Here is a 25,526-nt window from a genome sequence, read left to right as displayed (position 1 = left end):
TTAGTATTCTCTCTCTTTCCCCTCTAGCAAATCCCTTGCTAAGGGTTATAAATCATTCCAATATCACTAGTAGAAAATCTATAAACCAACCAAGAAGTATTGGCAAAGTGTCTCCTATGTGATTAGTCCATGCATGCGCTTGGGGTTTACAAGACGCCCTTTAGCAGATTAAACTCTCATAAAACTAACAGGTGAGGATTTAGAAACCATTATATGCCAGATTTTGTGTCACCGAACACAGTAAGCTCCTCGAATGAAGAAAAATGAAAGCTACCATGAAAAAGCACACCTGAAACAAATGTAACATTGTGTGTCCAAAAAAATGGGGGGAAAAAAAAGGCACCAAGAAAGTCTGAGAACATAGAGCTCAGGAAGGCCATTTGTGGTTGACTATATCATAATATATCTTAAGTAAAATGTGCAAGTCATTACTAGAACCCCTTTTAATATATATTAAAATCAATCTTTCTCTTTTCATATAAAGTGAAAAATGACAAGTAGGTACCTATCTGAGTCTAAAGTAGACCTTTTCATTACAAAACCACAAATACCATATGTCTTTCTTTGGTTATGCAATACGTCTGTCACTCATTCATTTCTTCATTCACCTCTCCAACAAATGTATTAACTATATGGGAGTGGGGGCCAGCACTGTGGCAATGGCTTGGCCTGTAAAGAGGAATAAACTATGGTTCTTGCCATCTGGGCTCAGTGTGATCATTTGACGAGTGGCAATAGCTATAATGAAGAAGACAAAGAAATTACTATCTCAGCTGAAATCCAAGAAGCAGGCAGAGCTTAAGGAAGGGTAACGTAACATAGTAAACCAGTCTATTTTGACAGTCTCTGAATTGGTCCCACTTTTCCTAGGTCAGGGAATACTATTTCTCCTTTCATGCACTTTTATTCTCTGTTTTTCCCTCCTGCTACTTGCCTTACTCTCCTTTCCTCCTGCAGCAAAAGGAGAAGAAAGTCAAAGGAGCTATCAGGTTGACTAGGGAAGAAGGAAGGAGGAAACCTTTCAGGCACTTTGCTATGCTAGGTACCCCTCTCTTGAGGCATGGGGGAAAGGAAGGACTGGCCTCTGAAAAAGTGAGACTTCCGTTGCAGAATCCTGTGTGAGCTGGGAGGGACCACAGAGGCCATCCTCCCTAGTATCCACATTATAGCTGGGGACATTGAGGCTTAATGACTAATTCAAGCCAATGAGTTGCATCAGTGACACTAGAACTCAGGCTTCTTAACTTCCAAGAAGGCTAGAATGGACCAGTGGAGCACTTCTAATGTTCCCTCTTGCCGAGTTGGGTGAAGGAGCCAGAGATGGAAACTTGACTACTGCCTTCAGCAGCCTCTTCAACATTATGTTCTTGACAAGCAGGCAGTCCTTCATGTCTGGTCCTCCAAAGAAATGGAGGACAACTGATTAACCTACTCACCCCATAGTGTTCTGTTCCTTAAAGTAAACCACACCATGACCGTCCCTCAAAGGACTTTTTTCATGTCTTTTATCATTTTTGTTACTTTTCCCGTGAATCTGATCTCTCTATATCCTTTTGAAAATATGATGACCCAATCTGAACTCAGAGCTTTAAAGATTCGTTTTGGTGAAATAAAATGATGTCCCTGTGCTCTGGTTTTTAATGCATCCTACTTTGACTTTTTGGTTTTGCTTGTTATTAAATTTTCAGAACAACGTGTTAGTAATGACCTTGAGAAATTTATATTGTTGATTCATTTCTCTTAAGCTGTCTGTTACTGAGTGGTGTTCCGTTTGTGTGATGGCCTGTCTCCCCTCACTCCCCCCCCCCCATTCGTCAGCCTATCAGTAATGGCCAGGTGGTGGATACATGTCAAGAAAACTAATCACCTTCTAACAGGATTTGGAATGGAATTAATGCGGATCTTGCGCCCTTCCTGTTCCAACTTTAGCAACCCAAGGTTCTCGATTGCTTAGAGATTAGCTGGTTGGCAACTGCACCCCGTGACATTTTAGGGTCTGGGTTCTCTCTCTGGACCCTAGGCAGTGAATTTTGTGAGATCCAATACTCGAGTTTCTAGGAGACAGAGCTTGGGTTTGTGACTGAAACTGGCCAGTCCATCCCAGGACACCCAGTGTTTCCGCATCTATTTTCAAGGTGATGACACTGGGCTCGAACGCCGCGAAGTCAACAAGTCCATCCTGCCAGACAAGTTTCTGCTTCTGGACGCCTGTGAAGCTCCGGCACGCCGTAGTGTACCAAGCTGATGCGGCCGTGGAGTCATTTCAAGGGGGTAGTGTGTAGCGCTGTCAATAGTTACCAGGCGTCTTCGGGCAGTTCTTCCAGCCCTCTCGGTTGCTCGGGAACGAGTCTACAAGTTCTCAACTTCACGGCTAAGCACCGTGCTCGGCCGTCCTCCACCTTCTCGCTCCTCCCCTTTTGTCCAGCCCGCGCCGCTCCCACCTTTTCTCAAGGCCCCCACCTGCGTGCGTGCAGAGACCGAGGTGGAGCCGGGGGGGGGGGGGGGAGATCGTGACGTCACCCCTCCGCGAGGGAGGCGGGGCTGTGGGAACCGCAGTGCAGCGCAGAGGGGCGGGCCGGGGCGGGGCCTGCGGCGCGTGACCTGGCTGCGGGAGGCAGGAACCCAGAGAAAGGTGTAGGGGGGCCGGGACCAGCCCGCTCTGGAGTCCGGAGGCGGGGCGGGGAGTGCCGGGGCTGAGGCGGCGGGCGCCCGGTGAAGCGCTAAAGCGGGTCACGCTTCCTCCTTCCCTCCCCGCCCCTTCTTCTCCTCCCACCTGGGCCTCTGCGTGGAGACGCGCACCTGGCAACCGGCGGCCGTTCTCAGTCGCGTCCCCGCCTTCTCTGCTCGGGCCGGGCGCCCCGAGCCTGCGCCGCACCCCGAGCCGACCCGGCCCCTGGCGCTCGCTCCTCGCCCTTCCGGCGGCGCGGCGCTCGCTGGAGGCGGCCTCGAGCGCTCGCTCGTTGATGCCGTTTTGGGGGTGACCCGGCGCGGCGGCTGCGCCTCCATGGTGGGGGCGTGTTAGTGGCCGCGGCTCTGCCGGACGTCGAGTGCGCGGCTGCGGGGTGGCAGAGCAGCCAGCCAGTGAGACCCCGCGCGCAGCTCGGGTTTCGGGGCGCTGGAGGAGGCCGCCACGGCCGCGCGGGAGCGGGAGATGTTGGAGCTGAGGCACCGGGGAGGTTGCCCCGGCCCCGGGGGAGCAGTGGCGCCGCCACCCCGCGAGGGAGAGGCGGCTGGCGGTGACCACGAAACCGAGAGCACCAGTGACAAAGTAAGTGGAGCCGCGAGAGGCGCACACCTGCGCCCGGGCTAGGTCCTCGTTTGGGCCGGGACACTTGGGAGCCAGGGTGGGGCCCGAGGAATGTGTGGTGAAGCTGAAGGCTGCCCGCTCCGCCTTCCTCCGGCCTGGCATTCTTTCCTCCTTCCTCAAGTGGGGTTGAGAACCCGGGCACCAGAGATGGTGCGTTTCCCAGGATGACCACGACTGCTGCCCAGCATAGCTGGATGATTCGACTTGACTACAATTCAGTTTCTTCCCATTCCGCTTCCCTTCCCTGGCATCTGAGGCCGAGGATAGAATCAGGACGGGAGCTGGCACCCTAGGAGCTGCCACCTAACACCTCTTCTCCATAGAGGAGCAAAGTTGGGAAGGACTAAAGTTAAAATATGCACCTTCGTTTCTAACATGTCTTTGGATCCAGACGCTGGAAGCTTGGCTTGCCCCATCAGCACTTTTTCGTTTTCTCTGCCCTCTCCCGGTATGATAGATTTGGGGGTGGGGGGTTGTTGAGAGTATCATGCACGTGACACAGTTGTAATCCTCCAGCTTCTTTTGAGTCCAAGACAGCGCATTTCTTCAGTCTATAGTGGATTTTTTTTTTAAGATTTTATTTATCTATTTGACAGAGAGTGAGAGACAGCCAGCCAGAGAGGGAACACAAGCAGGGGGAGTGGGAGAGGAAGAAGCAGGCTCCTAGCGGTGGAGCCTGATGCGGGGCTCGATCCCAGAACACCGGGATCATGGCCTGAGCCGGAAGCCGAGGCTTAACTACTGAGCCACCCAGGCGCCCGTATAGTGGATGTTATTTGACCTGACGTGGTAATTCCTGAGGACTTTTAACTCCTGTTCAATTTAAAGGTAGAAAAAGAGTCAAAGTTTGGCTTATTCCATAATACAGTGATCAAACTAGGGATTTTGGGAAAACAGAGCACTTTTATGACCTTTTAAACTAGATGGTTTAGGAAATTGGGCCAGAGAATAGATTGTTTCGTAAAATCTGTTTATACAATTCCATTGTATTTTAGAAGCTCAAAGCTCTTAAACTATTCCTAGAAACATTCTTCTTTAGAAGAAGCAGGTATTGCAGTTTGAATTACAGAAGTGAAGTGGATTGCCCAAGGTCAAGTCAATGGCCTTTCTGAAGTAGAACGTGTTTCCTGATACCCTTTCTTCTGGTTTGTACACACTCACTGGCAGTTCTGATTTGGGGAGGGCTCCACCTGCAACCTGATGTTGATGAGCTTGATGCAGCTCAAGTTTCAAAGCCCTGGTAGGAACATCACAGGATGTCATGAAGTAATAAATTTAACAGTGATTTTAGGAATGAAACTTTAGAATCAGTGGGATGACAGATCCTTTTATTTTCTACCCTTGATAACAGGAGGAATAAAATGAGTATCTGTGATAGAACATATGTGTCAAGGAATTACGCAAAATATAACAGTTTCCAGTTACTGAAGGTTGGTGTTACAAAGCTAGAAACAGTGGGCTGAGAATAGTCTTTGTGAAAACTGCCTTGGAAACTAGACCAAAAATAGAATTAATTAGGTTGGGATTTGTTTTGTTTTAGCACTGGTATAGTTTAGAATCAAGGAAATACCAGCTTCCCCATGTTGACTTCCTTAACCAGCAGAAGCTAACAAGCTTTTAATAAGAGAAAACATGTTCAGGAAGTCATGCATAAAATAACTTTTGAATGAATTTAGTTTCTTTTTTTTTTTTTTTTTTTTTTTTTTTTTAAAGATTTTATTTATTTATTTGACAGAGATAGAGACAGCCAGCGAGAGAGGGAACACAGCAGGGGGAGTGGGAGAGGAAGAAGCAGGCTCATAGCAGAGGAGCCTGATGTGGGGCTCGATCCCGTAACGCCGGGATCACGCCCTGAGCCGAAGGCAGGCGCTTAACCGCTGTGCCACCCAGGCGCCCCTGAATGAATTTAGTTTCTTAACGCCCTAATGTATTTAAAATGGAAACGACTGTGATTTGATTTAACTCATTAGAACTGTTGTCTGTGACTGGGTTACCTCACTGCATATTTATTTATTTATAAATACCACACTATTGGTTTTTCACTAATATGTACCCAGCTGGATTTTGTTTTCTGGGAGAAGATGTTGCCATATGTAACCCAGTCTGTTAAGATTCCTTAGACAATGATGAGCATTTTCAAACTGTCTAAAGTATCACTGCACTTCCAGAGTTTATCACAAAGAACTCTTTTTTTTTTTTTTTAAAGATTTTATTATTTATTTATTTATTTGACAGAGATAGAGACAGCCAGCGAGAGAGGGAACACAAGCAGGGGGAGTGGGAGAGGAAGAAGCAGGCTCATAGAGGAGGAGCCTGATGCGGGGCTCGATCCCATAACGCCGGGACCACGCCCTGAGCCGAAGGCAGCCGCCTAACCGCTGTGCCACCCAGGCGCCCCAGGAACTCTTGACTGGGCAAGTTCTGAGTCATTGAACTCTATCCCCTATCTATCCTTTCTTATCAGGGTTATATTTGAATGCACCTATATTTTCAGGTCAAGGGCTGTTTTAAAATCAGTTTGCACATCAGATGCTGGTTAATATTTCGTCCATTTAAACTATTTAAATCCCTTCTCTGTTCAGGTAGAAGTAAAGGCAGAACTCTTGGGGAATTAATGAAGTGGAGGAGGTGCATTGTATTTTGCTGTTATAGTACACTCCTGTGCCATTTTGTAGTCTTTTTATAATAGTGTTGTTAACATGACATTCTCATTGTTCAGGACCAGGAGACATGCTGGGAGAAGGCTCTGTGCTGCAGAGAATTAGCCAGTGAAAAAGTGTGTCTTACCTGCAGGGGCGTATTTCCAGTTGTTAAATGCTGGAGTAATACTTGAAAGATGACAAGACCAGTCCCTCAACCTCCCAGGAGACATATGAGTTAAATTTTTAGAAGCCTGAACAGGCTCATTGTTAGCGTAGAGGGCATAGTTGGACTCTACATTGGAGACAACAGGAAAAACTTTAAAGAGGAAGTGAGGGTTGAGCTTGAAATGAAAAGATTTCTGGGGACTCATCAGTGTGCAAGAGTTGGGGGCAGGGCGTTCTAGGCAAAGGGCATGAAGAACTGTTTCTTGAGTCAGCATTCTAGGCACAGGAAACTGAAATTAGTTTGATAATCCTGGAACATAAACTGTGTATGTTTGGGAGGTGAGGTTGGGAAATTCAAAGTCTTGTGGAGGAGGTTAGGCTTTATTTTATGGACCCTGGGAAGCCACTGGAATGTTTTTACAGAGGCATTAGCCTATCACTCTAGCAGCAATCTGGAGAAAGTGTTGGAAGTGGGAGATACCTGCTGCAAAGGAACCAGATAGGAGTGTATTGCAAGCCTGATAGGTCTGAAATGATGAGGGCTTGTAGTAGGGGCAGGGAAATAAGTGTGGAGAGAGAATGTATATTTTAGATAATTGTTGTGGGACCTAGACTAGGGTGATTAGAGTAAGAGTAATACAGGAAAAGCCTGCTGGCAGACATACTTTGATCTATAACTTAAGATATTTTAGGGGAAGAAGCAAAAATTTGGGGGTAGTTTTGCAGGTTGAAAGTGAGCATGAGTGAACTGGGCTGGGCAGGGTTTGTCATTTTTTTTTTTAAGATTTTATTTATTTGACAGAGAGACAGCCAGTGAGAGAGGGAACACAAGCAGGGGGAGTGGGAGAGGAAGAAGCAGGCTCCCAGCGGGACAGGGAGCCCGACGTGGGGCTCGATCCCCGGACTCTAGGATCACACCCTGAGCCAAGGGCAGATGCTTCATGACTGAGCCACCCAGGCGCCCTGGTTTGTCATTCTTTAAAATAAGAGAGATGATTCAAGGTGGTGATGGAAACTGAGATGAAAGGTCAGGTCTGGAAATGTCAACTTTTGATTAGAATCTCAGAGAGGGGAGAAAACTGAAGACCGGACCTTGGGAATTGTAGATGTAGGGAAGGAACCAAGATAATGAGGTCCTGCAAAGGAAGAGGGATTGCTTAGAGGATATCAGCAATAGTATTTAGGAATAAAGATGAGGCATAGAACACTGAGTTTGGCAAAAGATCCTAGTAGAAGCCAGGTTTTAGGTTGAAGAATATGAGAAATGAAGTGCTGGTGGTTATTGTCTGGAAGGGGCAGTGAAGGAGAGTACATGATAGCAGCTAGAGAGGATGTTCAAGTGAAGATTTGCTTTTTCAAGGGAGAGGAGAAGGTATTTGAATGAAAGAAGTCAAGGGAGAGTAAAGATGCTGAAGAGGATGGACAGCCTTAGAAAAAAGGAAACAGACATGGTGTGGAGAGTACAGAAGGTGAGGGTATCCAAGGAAAGGAAAGAAGGAATGGAGGGTGGATGTAGAAACATTTTGAAAAGCAGAAGAGGGGAGATCAAAGTGTTTGATGCTTTTGCTTTTTTAACTAGAATCTGAGAACCACGGAGCTTCAAGGGATCTTAGAAACAATTTAGTTCAACCCAATCTTTATATATATTTAAAAATAATAAACTTGGTCTAGAGAGTGGTTGTTATTGCCCAGAATGGCCTAGAGCAAGCAGCAGAGCTGAGCTAGAAGTCATCTCTGACTGGGACCTGTTTGGAGTGTTACTTTAGGGAGTGTGATGTGAAATGACCAAGAGGCAACTAATAGAATTATCACTCAGTGAAGATTCAGTTGAGCTAAAATAACACAATTTTGTTATGGATCAAATTAGCATAGTTCTTAACTCAGTAGCAGTATTGGTCATAGTAGTTGATGCTTGTAGAGTGATTTAGAGTTCACAGAGTACTTTCACATTATCGGGGAGGAAGACTTTCCTCTGCCCTTCAAGGTCCTCCTAGTTGGAGTAAGAATGAAATTGACATAAGACAGATTAACAGGAGAAAATATTCATTTTGTATGTACAGGGAATCAAAATAGACATGGAAATTCCAAAGACAGGCAACATAAGGTATACATGGTACATGAGGAGAAGGGGGTATATATGGTATATAAGGAGAAGAGGAGTAGGGATCTGGGGAGGGAAGGAATGCAATTTCACAGAAACATGAAAAAGAGTCAATGTTCGATCAACAAAATGTTTGCTGGGCCACTGAGAAACAATGGGACATTGAGGACTTTGATCAAATAGGCATAGCCAGGTTCCTCCATATCAGACCTTGTTCATAGTATAATATAGTTATCTGTGGTGATAGCTCTCTACCTGCAGCAAGTCCTCGATCTAAATTCTTTTTAGGTGGCTGAGGGGGAGATAAAGAGCTTTTCCTGAGTCTGCTGGGTTTTGATTGCTTTTAATTCAAAATAATCTTCATGTCAAAGTGGCCCATCTTGGGGCTGCCTGCTCTTGGCTGGCCCCTGTAGCATTGTACTTTACTTGTTCCTCACAGCGACTGTATGTGTTCGGCATAGCCACCATTTAATAGCTGAGAACAAGAAAGGCACTAGGTGTGATTTCGACCTGGGAATGCCAGGTCAAGAATGCCAAAAGAGTGAACAAATCAGCAAGGCCAGATTGAAGTGGATGACCACAGATGAGGGTAGGCGGGGAAATGGACTGAAGGCCAAAGTGGGTTATTGAAGCTCTGGATGAGCTGAGAGGGATTGAGCAGTTGGAAGTCAAGCTAAGACCTGATTCCTGGACCAAAAGTGGGAGAGAAGGGGGTGCACAGGGAAGTTGTGGCTAGTAAAGGGGAGCACATGTGAAATAGTGTGCTGCAGGACAAGGTCCCTGGTACGCTTGTATGAGAGGCTGCTCCTTCAATACAGATTTTGGTTTGTGAGGTTGAGGGTGACATTCTGGGCAGTTAATTTCTGTCCTTCCCCATTTCAGATGAGTGTCGTTTCTTTTGTAAATAACTTTAGTATTTTTTTAAAATAAACTTTTAGCTTTGGAACTTGTGTTTCTATGAATTCTTCATTTTGGCACACTTCTCTATGGGTTGTCTTGGTATCACCTGTAAGTGGTAATAAACATTTTCTTTCTTTTTTTTTTCATTTAAATCTAGGCCATTAATAAATACTAATATTTAAATATAGACATCTAGAATACTGTTAACACTGATACTCCCCAATTGTTGATCAATTGTTAGTATTACCACCTAAGTAATTTTCCATGATTATTTTGTCATTTGCAGCATATTCATTTTATTTAACAACATTTTTTGAATGCTGGCTCCCCACATATCACCAACCAACCAATTGATAAGACAAAGGTGAGTTTATGGCTTTCTGCGTTGAGGGAGAACAGCACCTCAACAGAGCTTTGGCAGAGTCTTGGAGTGGGAAAGGCAGGGTTGGATTTTAGTGAGAATTGGAAGTTTGGCTTGAAGCAGGTCTTTCAGTGCAAGGGCTTGTTTAGGACTGAGTAAAGATCACAAATAACAGTTTGGGTTTGGTGGCAATAGCCATGTAATGATTTTAAGACAAGGGTTCAAGGAATCTTAGAAAGAAACTTGTTTGTTGATGCTTCCTATTAAAGAGTTGATGTGTGTCTCAGAAGTTCTTTTGGTGAACAGTGATCTCCAGATCGAGTGTCCAGGAATAATACAGTTATGCTAATGCAGACAGTCACATTTTAAAGTCATGGTAATGGTAGGCAGTAAATTTTGGAGGTGAGAGAGGGTACTTTCTTCTCCTGTCTTTAAATTATTCTTGGGACATCTAAAGAATATGCTGGTGTCCCCATGTGAGTTTTTACTTAAACGTTTGTGATCTTGTCTTTAAACAGTTTATTTTCTTAATATTTTGAGAAATTGTATCATACAACGTCATAAGTTGTATCAGGCTTTGGGTGTGTACTGTGATGGACATTTTGATGCAAACACTGTTTTGTTTATCATAAATGTACTGGGGGAAAGTGAGACAATTTAAAGTAGTACTCTGGAAATTTAGCTCATACAGAAAAATTATGCCGTGTACATATAAAGTATGATTCTCCTTTATGTTTAACTATATGCCTTTTTGTTAAACATCTTCACATGTTTCTTCGTGGATGGCACAGCTAAAAATGAAGGTTTTTTTTCTGTTTGTGTTTACTCTGTGGTTGGGAATGTCTTTTTTAAAAAGCCGGTTTTGAGTCAGTATAAGGAAAATAGGTCATTTAAGAATTTGTATACAGACACATTTCATGAGGCTTGGCTTGCTTCTCTGCATTGAGTAAATCCTTGTTGGATGCCTATTATATTTGAGGTTCTGATTAAATGTCATCTTTTTTTGTGACTCTGTACCTTTGAGAAAAGGGGTGAGGCCGAGATTTGTTTGTTGCTCAATGAGTAATTGTAGAATATATAATAATTTCTTGGACTGTGGACTTTAACTGTATGGAATAAAGGTAATAAAGTAATTTATGGTTTGCAAAATACTCACTTGTATATAATGCCAATTTGAATCTCTTAACAATTGCGTAGACAAGGGAAATAGCCTTAGTTTACCCCTGAGGAAACCTAAATTCGTTTCCCAAGGTCACATGGTATTAAAAACTGGGATTTACCCTAAATTTTCTGAGTGAAAAAATGTAAAGGAGAAAATTAGGTATGTGGTCCTAAATTTATAAAATTAATGAAAATATTTACTTAGGAACTTATTTATTTATTTATTTATTTATTACTATTACCACTTTGTGTGATTTTTTAAAAAACTAATTTGGCTTTTCTGAATTTGGTTAGAACCTTTTAGCTGAAAACCTGTAAATCTGTGGTTTTAAGCAGCTAAATTCAGATCAAACAAAATAGTTTCTAGGGGCCTCTGGGTGGCTCAATCCATTAAATGTCCAATTCTTGGTTTTGGCTCAGCTCATGGTCTCAGGGTCATGAGTTTGAGCCCATGTCAGGCTCCACGCTGGGCATGGATCCTGCTTAAGATTCTCTCTCTTCTCCCTCTGCATCCTGCCCCCCCCCGTTCCCCCCGCCTTGTGTGTGCGCATGTGCACATGGTCTCTCAAAACAACAGCAAAAAACCCAAAATAGTTTTTCTTTTCTTTTCTTTCTTTTTTTTTTTAAGATTTTATATATTTATTTGACAGAGAGAGAGAGAGAGCGCGCGCACAAGCAGGGGAAGTGGCAGGCAGAGGGAGAGGGAGAAACAGGCTCTCCACCGAGCAGGGAGCCTGATGCAGAACTCAGTCCCAGGACCCTGGGATCATGACCTGAGCCGAAGGCAGATGCTTAACCGACTGAGCCACCCAGGCGCCCCCCCCCCAAAATAGTTTCTTATTCACTTATTTTGTGATTGATTAGGAGAAGAAATCATTTGTTTTTATTTTACAGGTGTTTATACTTTGATTCATTTAGTTAGGAAATGTTCCAGAAGCTATTTAATGAGAATGATGTCACATTTTGAAGTGACTCCAGAAAAGGAACTAATTTCATTAGTGACCAATTGGTTGTTGATCATATGCCAAGTTTAGTTATCTTTCTAAGTGTTTACTAATTTTCTTATCCACAGGGAGAGGTCAGAGTGATTTTTCATGTCATGTCATTGAATGTTTGTTTGCTTAAGACTCAGAACTATCCACACTGTAAGCTTTCCTTTAAATATAAAATTGGAGTGCACAGGAAGGGAGAAACAAGAGTCAAGGCCAGGATGAGGAGCTCACAGCAATGGACATTTAAAGTTCTTTTGTGCTAACTTGGTGGCTAGAAAAGCAGTGTTGCTTTTCTGTTTCCTGGCTATGCTTGCAGTCCCTTTTATTTGCCAGAGCCTATGGCCAGCTATTGAAGAGCTTTATGTAAGGCTGATGAAGCCAGTCTGACTTCATCATCTGTCTGGCCCAGGTGGGACCAAACCTTGGCAGTTAAGATTGGGCTCAGTGCCACCTTCCTATTCCAAGCAGGTTATTTGAAAACAGCGTATGCTGTGGGTCAGCAAATGTTTATTAAGCTCATCTGAGACTTCAAATTTTACCTCGAAATACACAAATCCAGGTCTGGAAAACAAAATTAGAATCCTCTTTCAAGGCTTGGGCTTTTCTTTTCACCCATTTACTGTGTTCATACTTGAACTGTTTCTGTGTTGTCTTTGAACGACCCTGGGGTGCCATTCATGTAGGATTTAATGTAGATGGTGCCTTCTGGAATTCTGCACATTATTATTACTTATAATAATTTATATTGTTATTAATAAATATAGAACTGGTACAAAAGGGTCATGATTGTAAGGAACCCCTTAGGCACCTAGCTAATCACAGCTTGAATTTTATATTCAGTATTTCCGTCTCTTGATAGGTTTACAGCATATTTGCATCCCCAAACAGTGTATTGCTTAGTTTTGAATCTTTTCCTAGCTTTTTATTATAAAAGTTTCTTTTTTTTTTTAAAGATTTTATTTTATTTATTTATTCGACAGAGATAGAGACAGCCAGCGAGAGAAGGAACACAAGCAGGGGGAGTGGGAGAGGAAGAAGCAGGCTCATAGCAGAAGAGCCTGATGTGGGGCTCGATCCCATAACGCCGGGATCACGCCCTGAGCCGAAGGCAGACGCTTAACCGCTGTGCCACCCAGGCGCCGCATTATAAAAGTTTCTAATGTAGAAAAGTTAGAAGGCTAGTATGGTGATTATCTGTATGCTCAGCACTTAACAATTGTTAAGATTTTGCCAGGTTTGCTTTATCTTGCCATATATGCATATGCAAATATTTCGTTAATGAACCATTTGAAAATAAGTTGCAGACCTCGCAGCTCTTCACTTCCAATATTAAATCATACATCTCTTAAAGACATTCTCCTTTGTAACCACAATACCATTATCATATTTAACAAAATTAATAACTTTCTTATCTACAGTCCGTATTCATATTTTCCCATTTGCTGCCAAATGTGTTTTTGAGATTCCCCTCTTCCTCTGCCCTTTCCCTTCAAACCAAGATCCAAACATGGTTCATCCTTTGCAGAAAATACCCAAAGACAGGTTGTTGTTACTGTTTTTAAATAAATGCTGTTTTATTTTTATTTTTTTATTTTTTAAAGATTTTATTTATTTATCAGAGAAAGAGCTTGGGGGTGGGGGAAGTACAAGCAGGGGGAGTGGCAGGCAGAGAGAGAAGCAGGCTCCCTGCTGAGCAAGGAGCCAAATATGGGACTCGATTCCAGGACCCTGGGATCATGACCTGAGCCAAAGGCAGATGCTTAACTGACTGAGCCATCCAGGCATCCCCAAGGACAGGTTTAATCACCCTTAGTGCATATACTTGCTTTTCCTTCCAAAAGGCAAGAAGAGCTGTAAGCATTATTTCTCTCCCTATGGAGAGCCCAACACTAACATGATCTCAGATAGAATGCAAATTTGTGATGATAGTAATATTTTACGTTTGAATAAAATTTCTCAAATTTCTGAGTTCTTTTGTATTATCCCACGGATTTTGACTTCAGGGATCTTTATTTTTAATTTGGAATTTAACACTCATATAAATGAGACATAGTATGATTTTAATGTATAATAGAATCGGGTGTCATTGGGGGAAAATCAGAATGAGCCAAAGTTTTAGCAAAGACTTAAACCAATAATTTTAAAGTGCTTTTGCTCTTATTTTCTACGTGTACTTATACTGTAGAAATTAAATTTACAGGGTAATAAAGAAACTTATTTCTTCAACTTTTAGCCATCATTTCCTAGACACATTTTCATTAAAATTTAGTATTTGGAAAATAGTAGTCCTTCGTAGTCAGAAGCCTTCATTTTACGTAAATAAATGCATCTGAGTTTCCACGCGAGGTAACTTGGCCAAGACTACTCAGCTAGCAAGAAAAGATGAGAACTTCTTATTTTAATCTTAAAAGTTAGCATGAGTTGACAGACTCAATTCATTCAACACATATTTATATCTGTCTAATAAATGTCAGCCACGGGGCAATTCGTCTGCTGACTTCTTGGGATTCAAGAGTGAGGCCAGTAAATGGTATTTTTTCTTCTCACAAAGGCTATGGACTCCTGGAAAATGAAGATAAGCAAACAAATAACTTTAAACTAATAGGTAAAAATTAGGGAGATTGTGGAAACACAGTTGAAGAGCAGCTAACCTGGAGCTGGGGGTCAGGGAAGACATTTCCAAAGGAAACAACCTTGAAGCTGAGGTCAGAGGGTGAGTGGGCAGTAACTAGGTTTGAGAAATGGGAAAGAGAAGATTGGAACTGGGATGAGACCAAGAGAGAAAGTATACAAGTTGTACTTTGTACATAGAACAAACGTCTGGATTCAAGAGAGTATGGCACTGTGCGACAACTGGGGAGTCATCAAAGAGTGGCTGGAAGAGCAGGGTCCCATCATGAAAAACAGTAAAAGCAATGCTAAGTAGTTTGACTTTATCCTGGTGATGTTGGGCTGTGGAGTGGTAAAATCAGATTTGCAATTTAGAAAGATTCTTTTTATGTTGAAAATGAATTAGAGGAGCGCCTGCGTGGCTCATTTGGTTAAGCGTCCGACTCTTGATTTCAGCTCAGGTCATGATCTCAGGGCGGTGAGATCGAGCTGCATGCTCAGCGTGGAGTCTGCTTGAGATTTCTCTCTCTCCCTCTGCCCTTCCCCTGGTTGTGCAAATGTGCACGCTCTCTCTCAAATAAATAAATCTTTTAAAAAAATGAATTAGAGAGTGCTGGATGGAGGGCGGGGGACGAGCTACGTGAGAGAGGGTGATGCTCAGCAAGGATGGAGTGGTGGGAGAGGATGGAGATGGGGGAGGATGAATGACAGGCTTGGTCCTAACTGAATGCGTTTTGGTCAAAGGAGATGCAGGTGTTAAGCTGATAACCAAGTTTCAAACCTGAGTTAATTGTTGAACGGTTTTGGTGGTGGTGTTTTTACCTGAGAAGGGAATACAGAAGGGGCAGCAGGTTTGGTGTGGAAAAGATAGGTCAGTTTGCTTATGTTGAATTTCAGATGATGTTCATGGAAAGCCCACCCGCCTGGAAATGGCATATTGGAAGCTAGAGATGCAGGTCTGTTGGGAATTGTGAGTTCGCAGAGAGATGAAGAGGCAAGCTACCATGGGATCACCTGGTAGGTGGTGGGAGAGAACAGGGCCTAAGATGAAGAGTGGAGAATCATCATCTTTAAATTACAGGCTTGAGAAGAAGCCCCTAATTTGGTTTTCTTAAACATTTTAAGTTCCTCCATTCAGCAGGCACCATGTTTCATGGCTCTGGTTGACCATTGTACTACTATTTCCTTTTTTCCCAGGATCTCCAATCACACTCATTTTCTTTGCGAGTTTTCTGTCTTTGTGACAGAGGATCCATACAAGAAATACAGCAACACAAGAGTCTGCTATTCACTGCAGTATTTGAGTAACATTGCTCTAAAATGTCATTATTTTGGAATTATCTTTCATTCTTTAGTTATTAGAATGGAATTGAAGAAGCCTAGTTAAATCTTAAGTGTTTCATTTTGTGTTTCTCTAAGGTATATAAATTAGAAATCAGAAGTTTATAAATAATAAAAATAAAAGCAGGGCAGCTATTTTGAGAACGTGTGCATGGGGACGGGGGTTGTGGCATGTCACCATTATTGCCGAGTAGACTTGGAAGTGGCTTGCTGAGAGCTTTAGTGTTTGGAGGAGCACAGTTTGTATTCTAGTTCAGTGCTTTTGTGGGAAAACCAAAGGCTGAGTTTCTTAACCAAAGGGCTGAGTAATTTGGCTTTCTTCACAGTAATGGAGTAGAAGTGGAATTAGTGCTGGCAACTTCTGATTCCTAGTCTAGTGCTCTTTTGGCGCATGGTGATGTTGCCTTAGGGAGCCACGGCCATTAGTCACCATCTCTACTACTGCTCACACCACGCCTACAACACTGGGTTACTGAAGTTTAAAAAAGAGTAGCAGAGAAAAGGAAAAAAAAAAAAAAGTGGTGGGTTCCATTGTCCTAGATGTCAAAGACCTGCTGGCGAGTCAGACTGACGGCAGATGCCCTGAGATTTTCAGGGGATGTTCTGTCTGGTGGTTTATTAGTCAGTATCTCTCTCTGTTTAAGCTGCTTTGGGGACAACTGACTCAGTCACAGTGGGAATTCAGCATGTCTATTTCGTTTGTCATTTTTGGTATGATGACACATTTAATTTAATGATTATTTAATAAGAAAGTTATAGTTAGTAAACAAGTTTATTATTGCTTTATGAAAACTGAATATACTCCCCCAAGGCTAAAATTTTATTTGGTAAGCTACTTAATGAGGAATTGGAAGACTTGGTACAATCATAATCATACCTTACTACTTCTTTGACTTTACTAAGGCCTCAGCATTCTATTAAATGCTTTTGTTTTATGGATGAAGAAACAGGTAAAAAGGTGCTGAAATTTACCAAAACTTTGTTGCCCACGGGGACGGAGCTGGGTTTGAGATTCCTGAACACTCTAACTTCCTAGGCACTCTCATTCCTAGGATCACTTCTGGCTCAATGTTCTGCTCAATGCTCCCTCTACTTGTATTCACCTCCTGTGAATATTCTCTTCCTCCCCAGTTCAGCCCCTTTTGCCTCAGTTTCCCCCTCTGTAAACCACTCTTCCAAAGCACATGTATGTGTTGCACTCTTTACTCAAGGTTGCTGGGGGTGGGGGGTGGGGGGTGCAGGAGAGGGAAAGACATAGGAGTGGAAACACGTTACAGCAGAGCAAACAACTTTAAAATAACATCAGGCAGCTCTGTTCTTTTTTTTCTTTTTTTTTTTTTTTGAAGATTTTATTTATTTATTTGACAGCAAGAGAGCATGCACAAGCAGGGGTAGTAGCAGGCAGAGGGAAAGGGAGAAGCAAGCTCCCAACTGAGCAAGAAGCCTGACGCGGGGCTCGATCCCAGGACCCTAGGATCATGACCTGAGCCGAAGGCAGATGCTTTTCCGACTGAGTCACCCAGGCACCCCAGGCAGCTGTGTTCTCAAAATTCCTTGGCCACTCTAACCCTGGAAATTCCACAGTGACCACCTTTGTCTAAAGGCCCCAGCGTACACACACAGCTCCTGTACATGTACTCTTAGAAGGCAATTTGGGTTTTAAAACTTTATCAAAAATATTACCATCAAAGCAAATGCTTTTGATCATAATTACTTATCAGTAAAACAGAGATGAAAATGTCTGTTTGACCTGCTTCACTGAGATTGTCTCTTGAGGATCTAATAAAAATGAAGGAAGTGAAAAATGCTTATATATACACATAAATTTATAAAATCCTATGCCAGTAAGATTCTGCATTTATTGTTGATGCTTTGATTGTAATCAAATAAAAAAGGGACTGTGCACAGTTGATCAGAATTTACATGGAATTAATACCATGTTTTCCCAGTTAAGTAGCAAAACAACAAAAATTTGATTCTTGTTGATAAATTTCTGATTTAGATACTATGGGAAGTTTCTATTTGTGTGTTTTGTTCAAATTAATCCTTTATATTGATAGATTTTAGCAAAAATCATGAAACTTTCCTAACGGGAGTACAACAGTGTTTGGTTATTCAAGATAAGTTAATAGTTGTTTCTTTGCTTCGAGTTACATAACCGAGATTTGACACACTGAGCAGTAAATAAATGCGTTGACAAGCAAGTGCTTTTTTTTTTTTCAATTTTGCAAAGTGATTTTCCTTTTTACTTAATTTTAGGAAACAGATATTGATGACAGATACGGAGATTTGGATTCCAGAACAGATTCTGATATTCCAGAAATTCCACCGTCTTCAGATAGAACCCCTGAGATCCTCAAGAAAGCTCTATCTGGTTTATCTTCAAGGTATGATTGGATGAAGATGACTGGAATGGGTGCTCGAGAGAAGTTGTGAGGTTATGCTGGTTGATGTCATACATCTCACTTTTTCTAAGTTTTGGAGCTGTGAAAGAGAAGGCTTATACTTTTTCACCATACGTGAGGCATGGTACTAAGTGCTTGGTGTACATTCTTTCCTTTAATCCTTACAGTCTTGTGAAGTATGAGGAAACCAAGTCTGAGAGGTTAACTGGGGAAGGTTTCAGAGCTAGGAAGATGCAGACCTGGGGCTCTTGCCCTAATTTGTCAGATTTCTCAAGTGAGTGATCCATTTACCAGATCAGGTTACCTTTTCTGGTATTGGAACATCGAATAAAGAAAATTCCATATTCTCTGTTCCCTGTTTTTCAAATGCCAGATAGAAATAGGTCATTTTTTTTCTTTTAACTGAGTTTTAAATTATCAGCCCAAACTCTGTAACCCATTACCATTTTATGTTTGCTATAGTTTTGAATGTTTGGTCACCACCAAATTTGAGCTACTCTTATATTGCCCTCCATTGTATGCTTTACTAATATGAATTATAAAATTTATAAAAGCAAAATAAATATAAGCTTTTATCCTGATTAATGTGTGAAATCTTAAATGTTGGTATAGAACAGTGTTTTTCCAGCTTTTTTGACTGTGACACACAGTAAGAGATACAGTTTACACCACATCCCGAGACACACAAATGTGTATTTTAATTGTTGCAAAAATATTATAAAGCAGTTCTCGCTATTACTGTGTGTGATACCCTCTGATTTCTTTTGTTTGATATTCTATATTGAACAAAAATGCTGGATGTGACTTACTAAGTTGATTTGACTACCCAAAGGTCGTAACAAAAAACACTGGTTAGTCATATCTAATAAATGTAATATAAGTTTTTCTGTTTTTAATTCCTAGCAGATAACTGTATTTGAATAGATTGGTTCAAACAGAAGTTTTCATATATTTTTAACCAATAGAACAACTTTTTGCTGTTCAAGACGGAAAACATGATTATTATTTTGATAGTTCTTCATCTCAGTTTTTCCGACCTCATTCACAGATGTACGTTTGCTTTAAAATCTTATCAGGTCTATCTCAGATCTGAAATTTTTTTTTATTAATGTTATATAAGAATGATGCTGGATTCCTGTGTGTCATCTATAGTAGATTTTCCTTAATAATGAGGGGTTTTTTTTCCTGGCATAAAGTAACAGTAGCAAGTAATAGCAGCTGGTATTTATTGAGCACACGCTATGTGCCAGGCACTACTCCAGGCTCTTCACACACATTGGCTATTCTCACAGCAACCCTGTCACACAGGTTCAATTGTATAAACCTGTTTTATACATGAGGAAATTGAGGCACACAAATGTTATGTGCCACGGGTCATGCAGCTAGTAAGTGACAGAACCACATTGGGACCCTAGGTGTTGTGCTCTGTTCATAAAAGAATTGGTTTTTAAAAATGAACAATAATATAACCAGTTTCAGTCTTCTCAAACTTTGCCCTAAAGGCTACATGAATGTTTCAAAATCTATCTTATTTTAGGCTCTTTTTAAAATGATCTGTCTTACAAAGATTTAGAAGTTGTAGATGCATGGGATTAAACATACTAATTACATTTTAAAAGTACATGAATTGCAGGGGGAAGAGTCCTATAATCCTTCCCCCAAAATACTGACATTTATAATATTGTGATATCTACTGTTCGAAGCTTTTTTTCTTATGCATTGTGCATATATGTGTGTGTGGGGGGGTGTATAATATAAAAATGGTATTGTACTGTTTCCTACCTATTTACATTTTCATTCTGCAGTTTTAGGAGCAACATCATTAAATATGCTTAAATATTTGTAATGACTGCATGATATGTTCCATTGTATGACTGTAGTTCCATTTACTCAACTAAACGGTTATTGCTGGGCATTTAGCTGGTTTCCAAATTTTAACGATTAAAAACAAGTCTGTATTAAGCGTTTTTCTTTGTAGCTAGGTTAAGATTATGCTCATTTTTAAGTCTTTAATATAGAATATCAAGCAGAGCATAAGCTGTTGAAATTGGAAGAGGCCTGAAGGTTTTCAGTCACTTGGCAAATTGTCCCAGTCTGTTTTGTGACTTGTGTGTGGGTCTGTGTGAATGAATAGTCATTACCAGTTAAGTCTGGTTGTCTGTTAGTGAAGCTCTCCTTAAGCTATCAGTCTAGGTTAGTAGTTCTCATCCAGGGACAATGTCTTGACCCCCCCCCAGACTACACGAGTGGACATGTGGCATTTGATCATTTGTGACATTTGAGACATTTTAGGTTGTTAAGAGAGAGAGCGCTATTAGCATGTAGTGGGGAGAGACCAGGGAGGACGTTAAACATCCTGCAGTACACAGAACAGCTCTTCACAACAAAGAATTCTCTGGCTCAGAATGTTATTACCACTGAGATTGAGAAGCCAAGGAAACATCCAGGCATAGCCTTATACTTGGTGCTCTTACGCTGTATGATGCATTTTTCTTCACTCAGGAACTTGCACACTTCCTGTTCACTTCCTTCAAAAGCTGATAGATGGATTTTCTCAAAACTCTTTGCCAGATGGTCCACAGAATTCTTGCTCATTCTTGACGAGTATCTCTGTATACCAATTCTTGGCTCAGCTGAACTGCCTTGCCAACCCAGGTTCTTGATGACTCATGATGTTTGTGCCACTAGGAAAATAATTTTTTTAAAAAATTGTCATTACTTTTGAAATAAAAACCACTTAATGTTTGTCGTAACAGTAAAGCATTGTACATCTCATGAACGATTTGAGCAATTAGTGTATAACTACTTTAGATAATCACTTTTAAGGATACTGCTTAATTATATACTTTTTAGAAATCTCATTTCTAACTTATGTAGGTCCTGGAGACATGAGACTTGAATGCAGTTCTCCTTTACTGATTCTGAGTTCCTTTTTTCAAAGCAATCATGAGGTGATGACTTGGACTCAAAATTAAGACTTTTATTAATGTGATCATGGTAGTGTGGTAAACGAAATCAAGAATTTTGAATTCAGAGTCAGGCTATCCTCTGGTTTTTAGTAACAGTGTTTTTTTATCCCTCATATCATGCTCTGTTTTGAATTTAGTGGTTCTCTCTTAAAAGATGACTTTCTGTTGCTGCATCAATGGATATATATGTTATATTTAAGTATATTCTTTTATGTGCTTACCTTAGTATTAGGTATTCTTAGGAGATTTGGGGAATCTATTAGAATAATCAAGGGAGTTAACTCTTTGACCTTGTTGGGGGAGGGGAATTTTTCTGGAAGGGGGAAAAGCCATATAAAAGATAACCAGATAGGATATGTTCCTTGAGGGCTCAGGTTATCAGTTACCAAGGAATTTGTGGATGATATGAAGAAAGTAGGTTTTCTGTTTAAGATCTCTGGTTCTCAGCAGGTACCATCCTCTGAAGTTCAAAGCCAGACATCTAACAAAGGAACATACGGATATTGGCAACATTCACCTGGGGACTGATTTTTTTTTTTTAAGACTTTATTTATTTATTTGACAGAGAGAGAGACAGCCAGCGAAAGAGGAAACACAAGCAGGTGTGGGAGAGGAAGAAGCAGGCTCCCAGCGGAGCAGGGAGCCCAATGCGGAGCTCGATCCCAGGACCCAGGATCATGCCCTGAGCCGAAGGCAGACGCTTAACTCCTGAGCCACCCAGGCGCCCCAAGGGGACTGATTTCTGACACTTACATACTGTCCTCTTCTGTAGGTTCTGAACAATTCCGAGTCTGAGGATCAGTTATAAAGGAGAGCTAAATATGCTTCTGGGTTTCATGCACACAGGACAGGATTATTATCAGGAGACTGGGTTTTGGTCCTTTACCTCTGACTAGCTCTGTGACCTAGCCCAGTTCCCAGTCTATTCATTAATCCACAAAGAGTTATGTCTATAAAACTAAATGGAACCTTTCAGCCATAGCATTTTTTGATTCTCTGCTCACTTCAGTTCTGTCCTGAAACTTACAGTCTCATGAGAAATTTATGAGTCTACATAGTTTGTTACACAGTAGAGGGAAATAAAGTCAGGTAAGTACAATTTGGCCACCTCATGAAAAACCTGGGAAGCTAGACGAAAGAGTTTCAACTTAATGTTGTTGGCATTTTAGATCTTGAGTGCGGAAATGACATTATAAAAGGGATATTTAAGAAATATCTAGACTGGGGCACCTGGGTGGCACAGCGGTTGGGTGTCTGCCTTCGGCTCAGGGCGTGATCCCGGCGTTGTGGGATCAAGCCCCACATCAGGCTCCTCCACTATGAGCCTGCTTCTTCCTCTCCCACTCCCCCTGCTTGTGTTCCCTCTCTCGCTGGCTGTCTCTATCTCTGTCGAATAAATAAATAAAATCTTTAAAAAAAAAAAAAAAGAAAAATATCTAGACTGTATAGGAGAGTGGTTGAAAGCAGGGAATGTAGTCAATACTTGATAAATGGATGAAGTCAGCTAGTATTTCTTTTTATAGACAGGAGGGTGAAGGCCTGTGTTTAGAACACAGCATATATATGTTACTATACTTTAAGGTGAACCCAGATCTCTTGTAACATAATGTCAATGTTGTCATTTGAATTAAGAGAAATCAGAGAAGTCTTAAAGGAAAACTTTACTGTGAGTTCAGTGTAAAATGAGTGTAGAATAAATAAAACCAGGAGGAAGACAATTTTAGATTCAGAAATGTTCATATATAGGTATTATTAGAATCCTTTCGGTTTTACACAGTGGCAGCTGGCATTTTTCATAACATGGCCACAGAAAGAGTGACAATATTTGTAAAGTATGCTGGGGATGAAGTGTGAGTGTCCCGGGTGTGGAGGGAGGGCCACTGGGCAAAACCCCGGCCCTTCTGGCAGCCAGAGGACCGAGGGAGATCAGGCTCAGCCTAGCTGGGCAGACGGCAGAGCTCTGCTCTGAGGAACACGCGGAGGCCCAAGGGTGAGGAAGCACTTTTGTACTTACGGCCCTTGTCCCTAAGTGAGGAGAGCCAGCAGCACGCTTTGAGCACTAGAAGGAAATGACCGTCAGTCTGGTCTTGCCCTCAGTGACTGACCTTCTCGTGCCTTCTTCATTTCGCTGAAGTCGCTGTGCTCTGCAGTTTCACTTCTGCATTAACCTTTCTTTACTTTCTGTCATTAGAAGGCTGTGTTCTCTGTCTAAACCACCTTAATAAAATCGTTATTGTTTTTTTCCTACCCCCCCCCCAAAGGACAGAGTGTCTTTTCAGAGGGCTTTTGCACCTGCCTTCTTCCCTTCCGAATGACCCTGGTGGGATGTGCACATATCCACATTGACCATCTCACTGGCTAGCCTAGTGATTCATCCTTAATCACGCTTGAACAAAAATTCCTTTCTTTCTTTGGCTAACATGATTTTTACACTTAATTTAGCTCCGAGTAAGTGAAGAGATGCTGTTTGTTTGCTTTTGGTTTTTGTTGTTATTATATAAGGTGAAGTAAGGGATTCTTTTTTTTTTTTTTTTTTTTTTTTTTTTTTTTAATTAATAATGATTTTTTATTATATTATGTTAGTCACCATACAGTACATCCCCGGTTTTCGATGTAAGGCTCGATGATTCATTAGTTGTGTATAACACCCAGTGCACCATGCAATATGTGCCCTCCTTACTACCCATCACCGGTCTATCCCATTCCCCCACCCCCCTCCCCTCTGAAGCCCTCAGTTTGTTTCTCATAGTCCATAGTCTTTCATGTTTCATTCCCCCTTCTGATTACCCCCCCTTCCTTTATCCCTTTCTTCCCCTACTGATCATTCTAGTTCTTATGTTCCATAGATGAGAGAAATCATATGATAGTTGTCTTTCTCTGCTTGACTTATTTCACTAAGCATTATCTCCTCCAGTGCCGTCCATGTTGTAGCAAATGTTGAGAACTCATTCTTTCTGATTGCTGAGTAATATTCCATTGTATATATGGACCACAACTTCTTAATCCAGTCATCTGTTGCAGGGCATCTCGGCTCCTTCCACGATTTAGCTATTGTGGACATTGCTGCTATGAACATTGGGGTGCATATGGCCCTTCTCTTCACTACGTCTGTATCTTTGGGGTAAACACCCAGTAGCGCAATGGCTGGATCATAGGGTAGCTCAATTTTTAACTTTTTAAGGGACCTCCACACGGTTTTCCAGAGTGGCTGTACCAACTTGCATTCCCACCAACAATGTAGGAGGGATCCCCTTTCTCCACATCCTCTCCAACAATTGTTGTTTCTTGCCTTGTCTATTTTTGCCATTCTAACTGGCGTAAGGTGGTATCTCAGTGTGGTTTTGATTTGAATTTCCTTGATGGCTAATGATTTTGAACATTTTTTCATGTGTCTGTTAGCCATTTGTATGTCTTCATTGGAAAAGTGTCTGTTCATATCTTCTGCCCATTTTTTGATTTGTTTATTTGTTTCTCGTGTATTGAGTTTGAGAAGTTCTTTGTAGATCTTGGATACCAGTCCTTTATCTGTAGTGTCATTTGCAAATATATTCTCCCATTCCGTGGGCTGCCTCTTAGTTTTTCTGACTGTTTCCTTGGATGTGCAGAAACTTTTAATCTTGATGAAGTCCCATAAATTCATTTTATCTTTTGTTTCTCTTGCCTTTGGGGATGTGTCATGAAAAAGGTTGCTTTGGCTGATGTCGTAGAGGTTGCTGCCTATGTTCTCCTCTAGAATTTTGATGGATTCCTGTCTCACATCGAGGTCTTTCATCCATTTGGAGTTTATTTTTGTGTATGGTGTGAGATAGTGGTCAAGTTTCATTCTTTTGCATGTAGCTGTCCAATTTTCCCAGCACCATTTATTGAAGAGACTGTCTTTTCCCCACCAGATGTTTTTTCCTGCTTTATCAAATATTAGTTGCCCAAAGAGCTGAGGGTCCATTTCTGGGCTCTCTATTCTGTTCCATTGGTCTATGTGTCTGTTTTTGTGCCAGTACCATGCTGTCTTTGTGATCACAGCTTTGTAGTACAGCTCGAAGTCCGGCATTGTGATACCCCCAGCTTTGTTTTTCCTTTTCAACAGTTCCTTGGAGATTCGGGGTCTTTTCTGGTTCCATACAAATTTAAGGACTATTTGTTCCAGTTCTTTGAAAAACGTTCTCGGTATTTTGATCGGGATAGCATTGAAAGTGTAGATTGCTCTGGGTAGCATGGACATTTTAACTATGTTAATTCTTCCGATCCATGAGCATGGAATATCTTTCCATCTTTTTATGTCTTCCTCAATGTCTTTTAAGAGTGATTTATAGTTTCTAGAATAAAGGTCCTTTACGTCTCTGGTTAAGTTAATTCCAAGGTAACGTATGGTTTTTGGTGCTATTGTAAATGGGATGGATTCCCTGATTTCTCTTTCTTCGTTCTCGTTATTCGTGTACAGAAATGCAACTGATTTCTGAGCATTGATTTTGTATCCCGCCACGTTACTGAATTGCTCTATAACTTCTAATAGTTTGGGAGTGGCTTCTTTTGGGTTTTCCATATAGAGTATCATGTCGTCTGCGAAGAGAGACA

The 25,526-nt window shown here is 41.6% G+C and overlaps 1 protein-coding gene across 1 annotated transcript in view; it reads left to right on the top strand.

The window, feature by feature from the left end:
• The first annotated feature begins 2,619 nt into the window (after positions 1–2,619).
• Positions 2,620–25,526, top strand: part of CDS1 (CDP-diacylglycerol synthase 1) — a 66,484-nt gene continuing 43,577 nt past the window's right edge. The window contains exons 1-2 of the mRNA XM_045790934.2: positions 2,620–3,268; positions 17,840–17,967. Of these exons, the coding sequence (XP_045646890.2) occupies positions 3,152–3,268; positions 17,840–17,967 (245 nt within the window). The 5' untranslated portion in view covers positions 2,620–3,151. The remainder of the gene's footprint in view (positions 3,269–17,839; positions 17,968–25,526) is intronic.

This window comes from Ursus americanus, chromosome 8 (genome assembly GCF_024610735.1).
Source record: "Ursus americanus isolate L20-20 chromosome 8, mUrsAme1.1.p, whole genome shotgun sequence".
Lineage (NCBI taxonomy): Eukaryota > Metazoa > Chordata > Mammalia > Carnivora > Ursidae > Ursus > Ursus americanus.
This window is presented reverse-complemented; position numbering and strand designations above follow the sequence as displayed.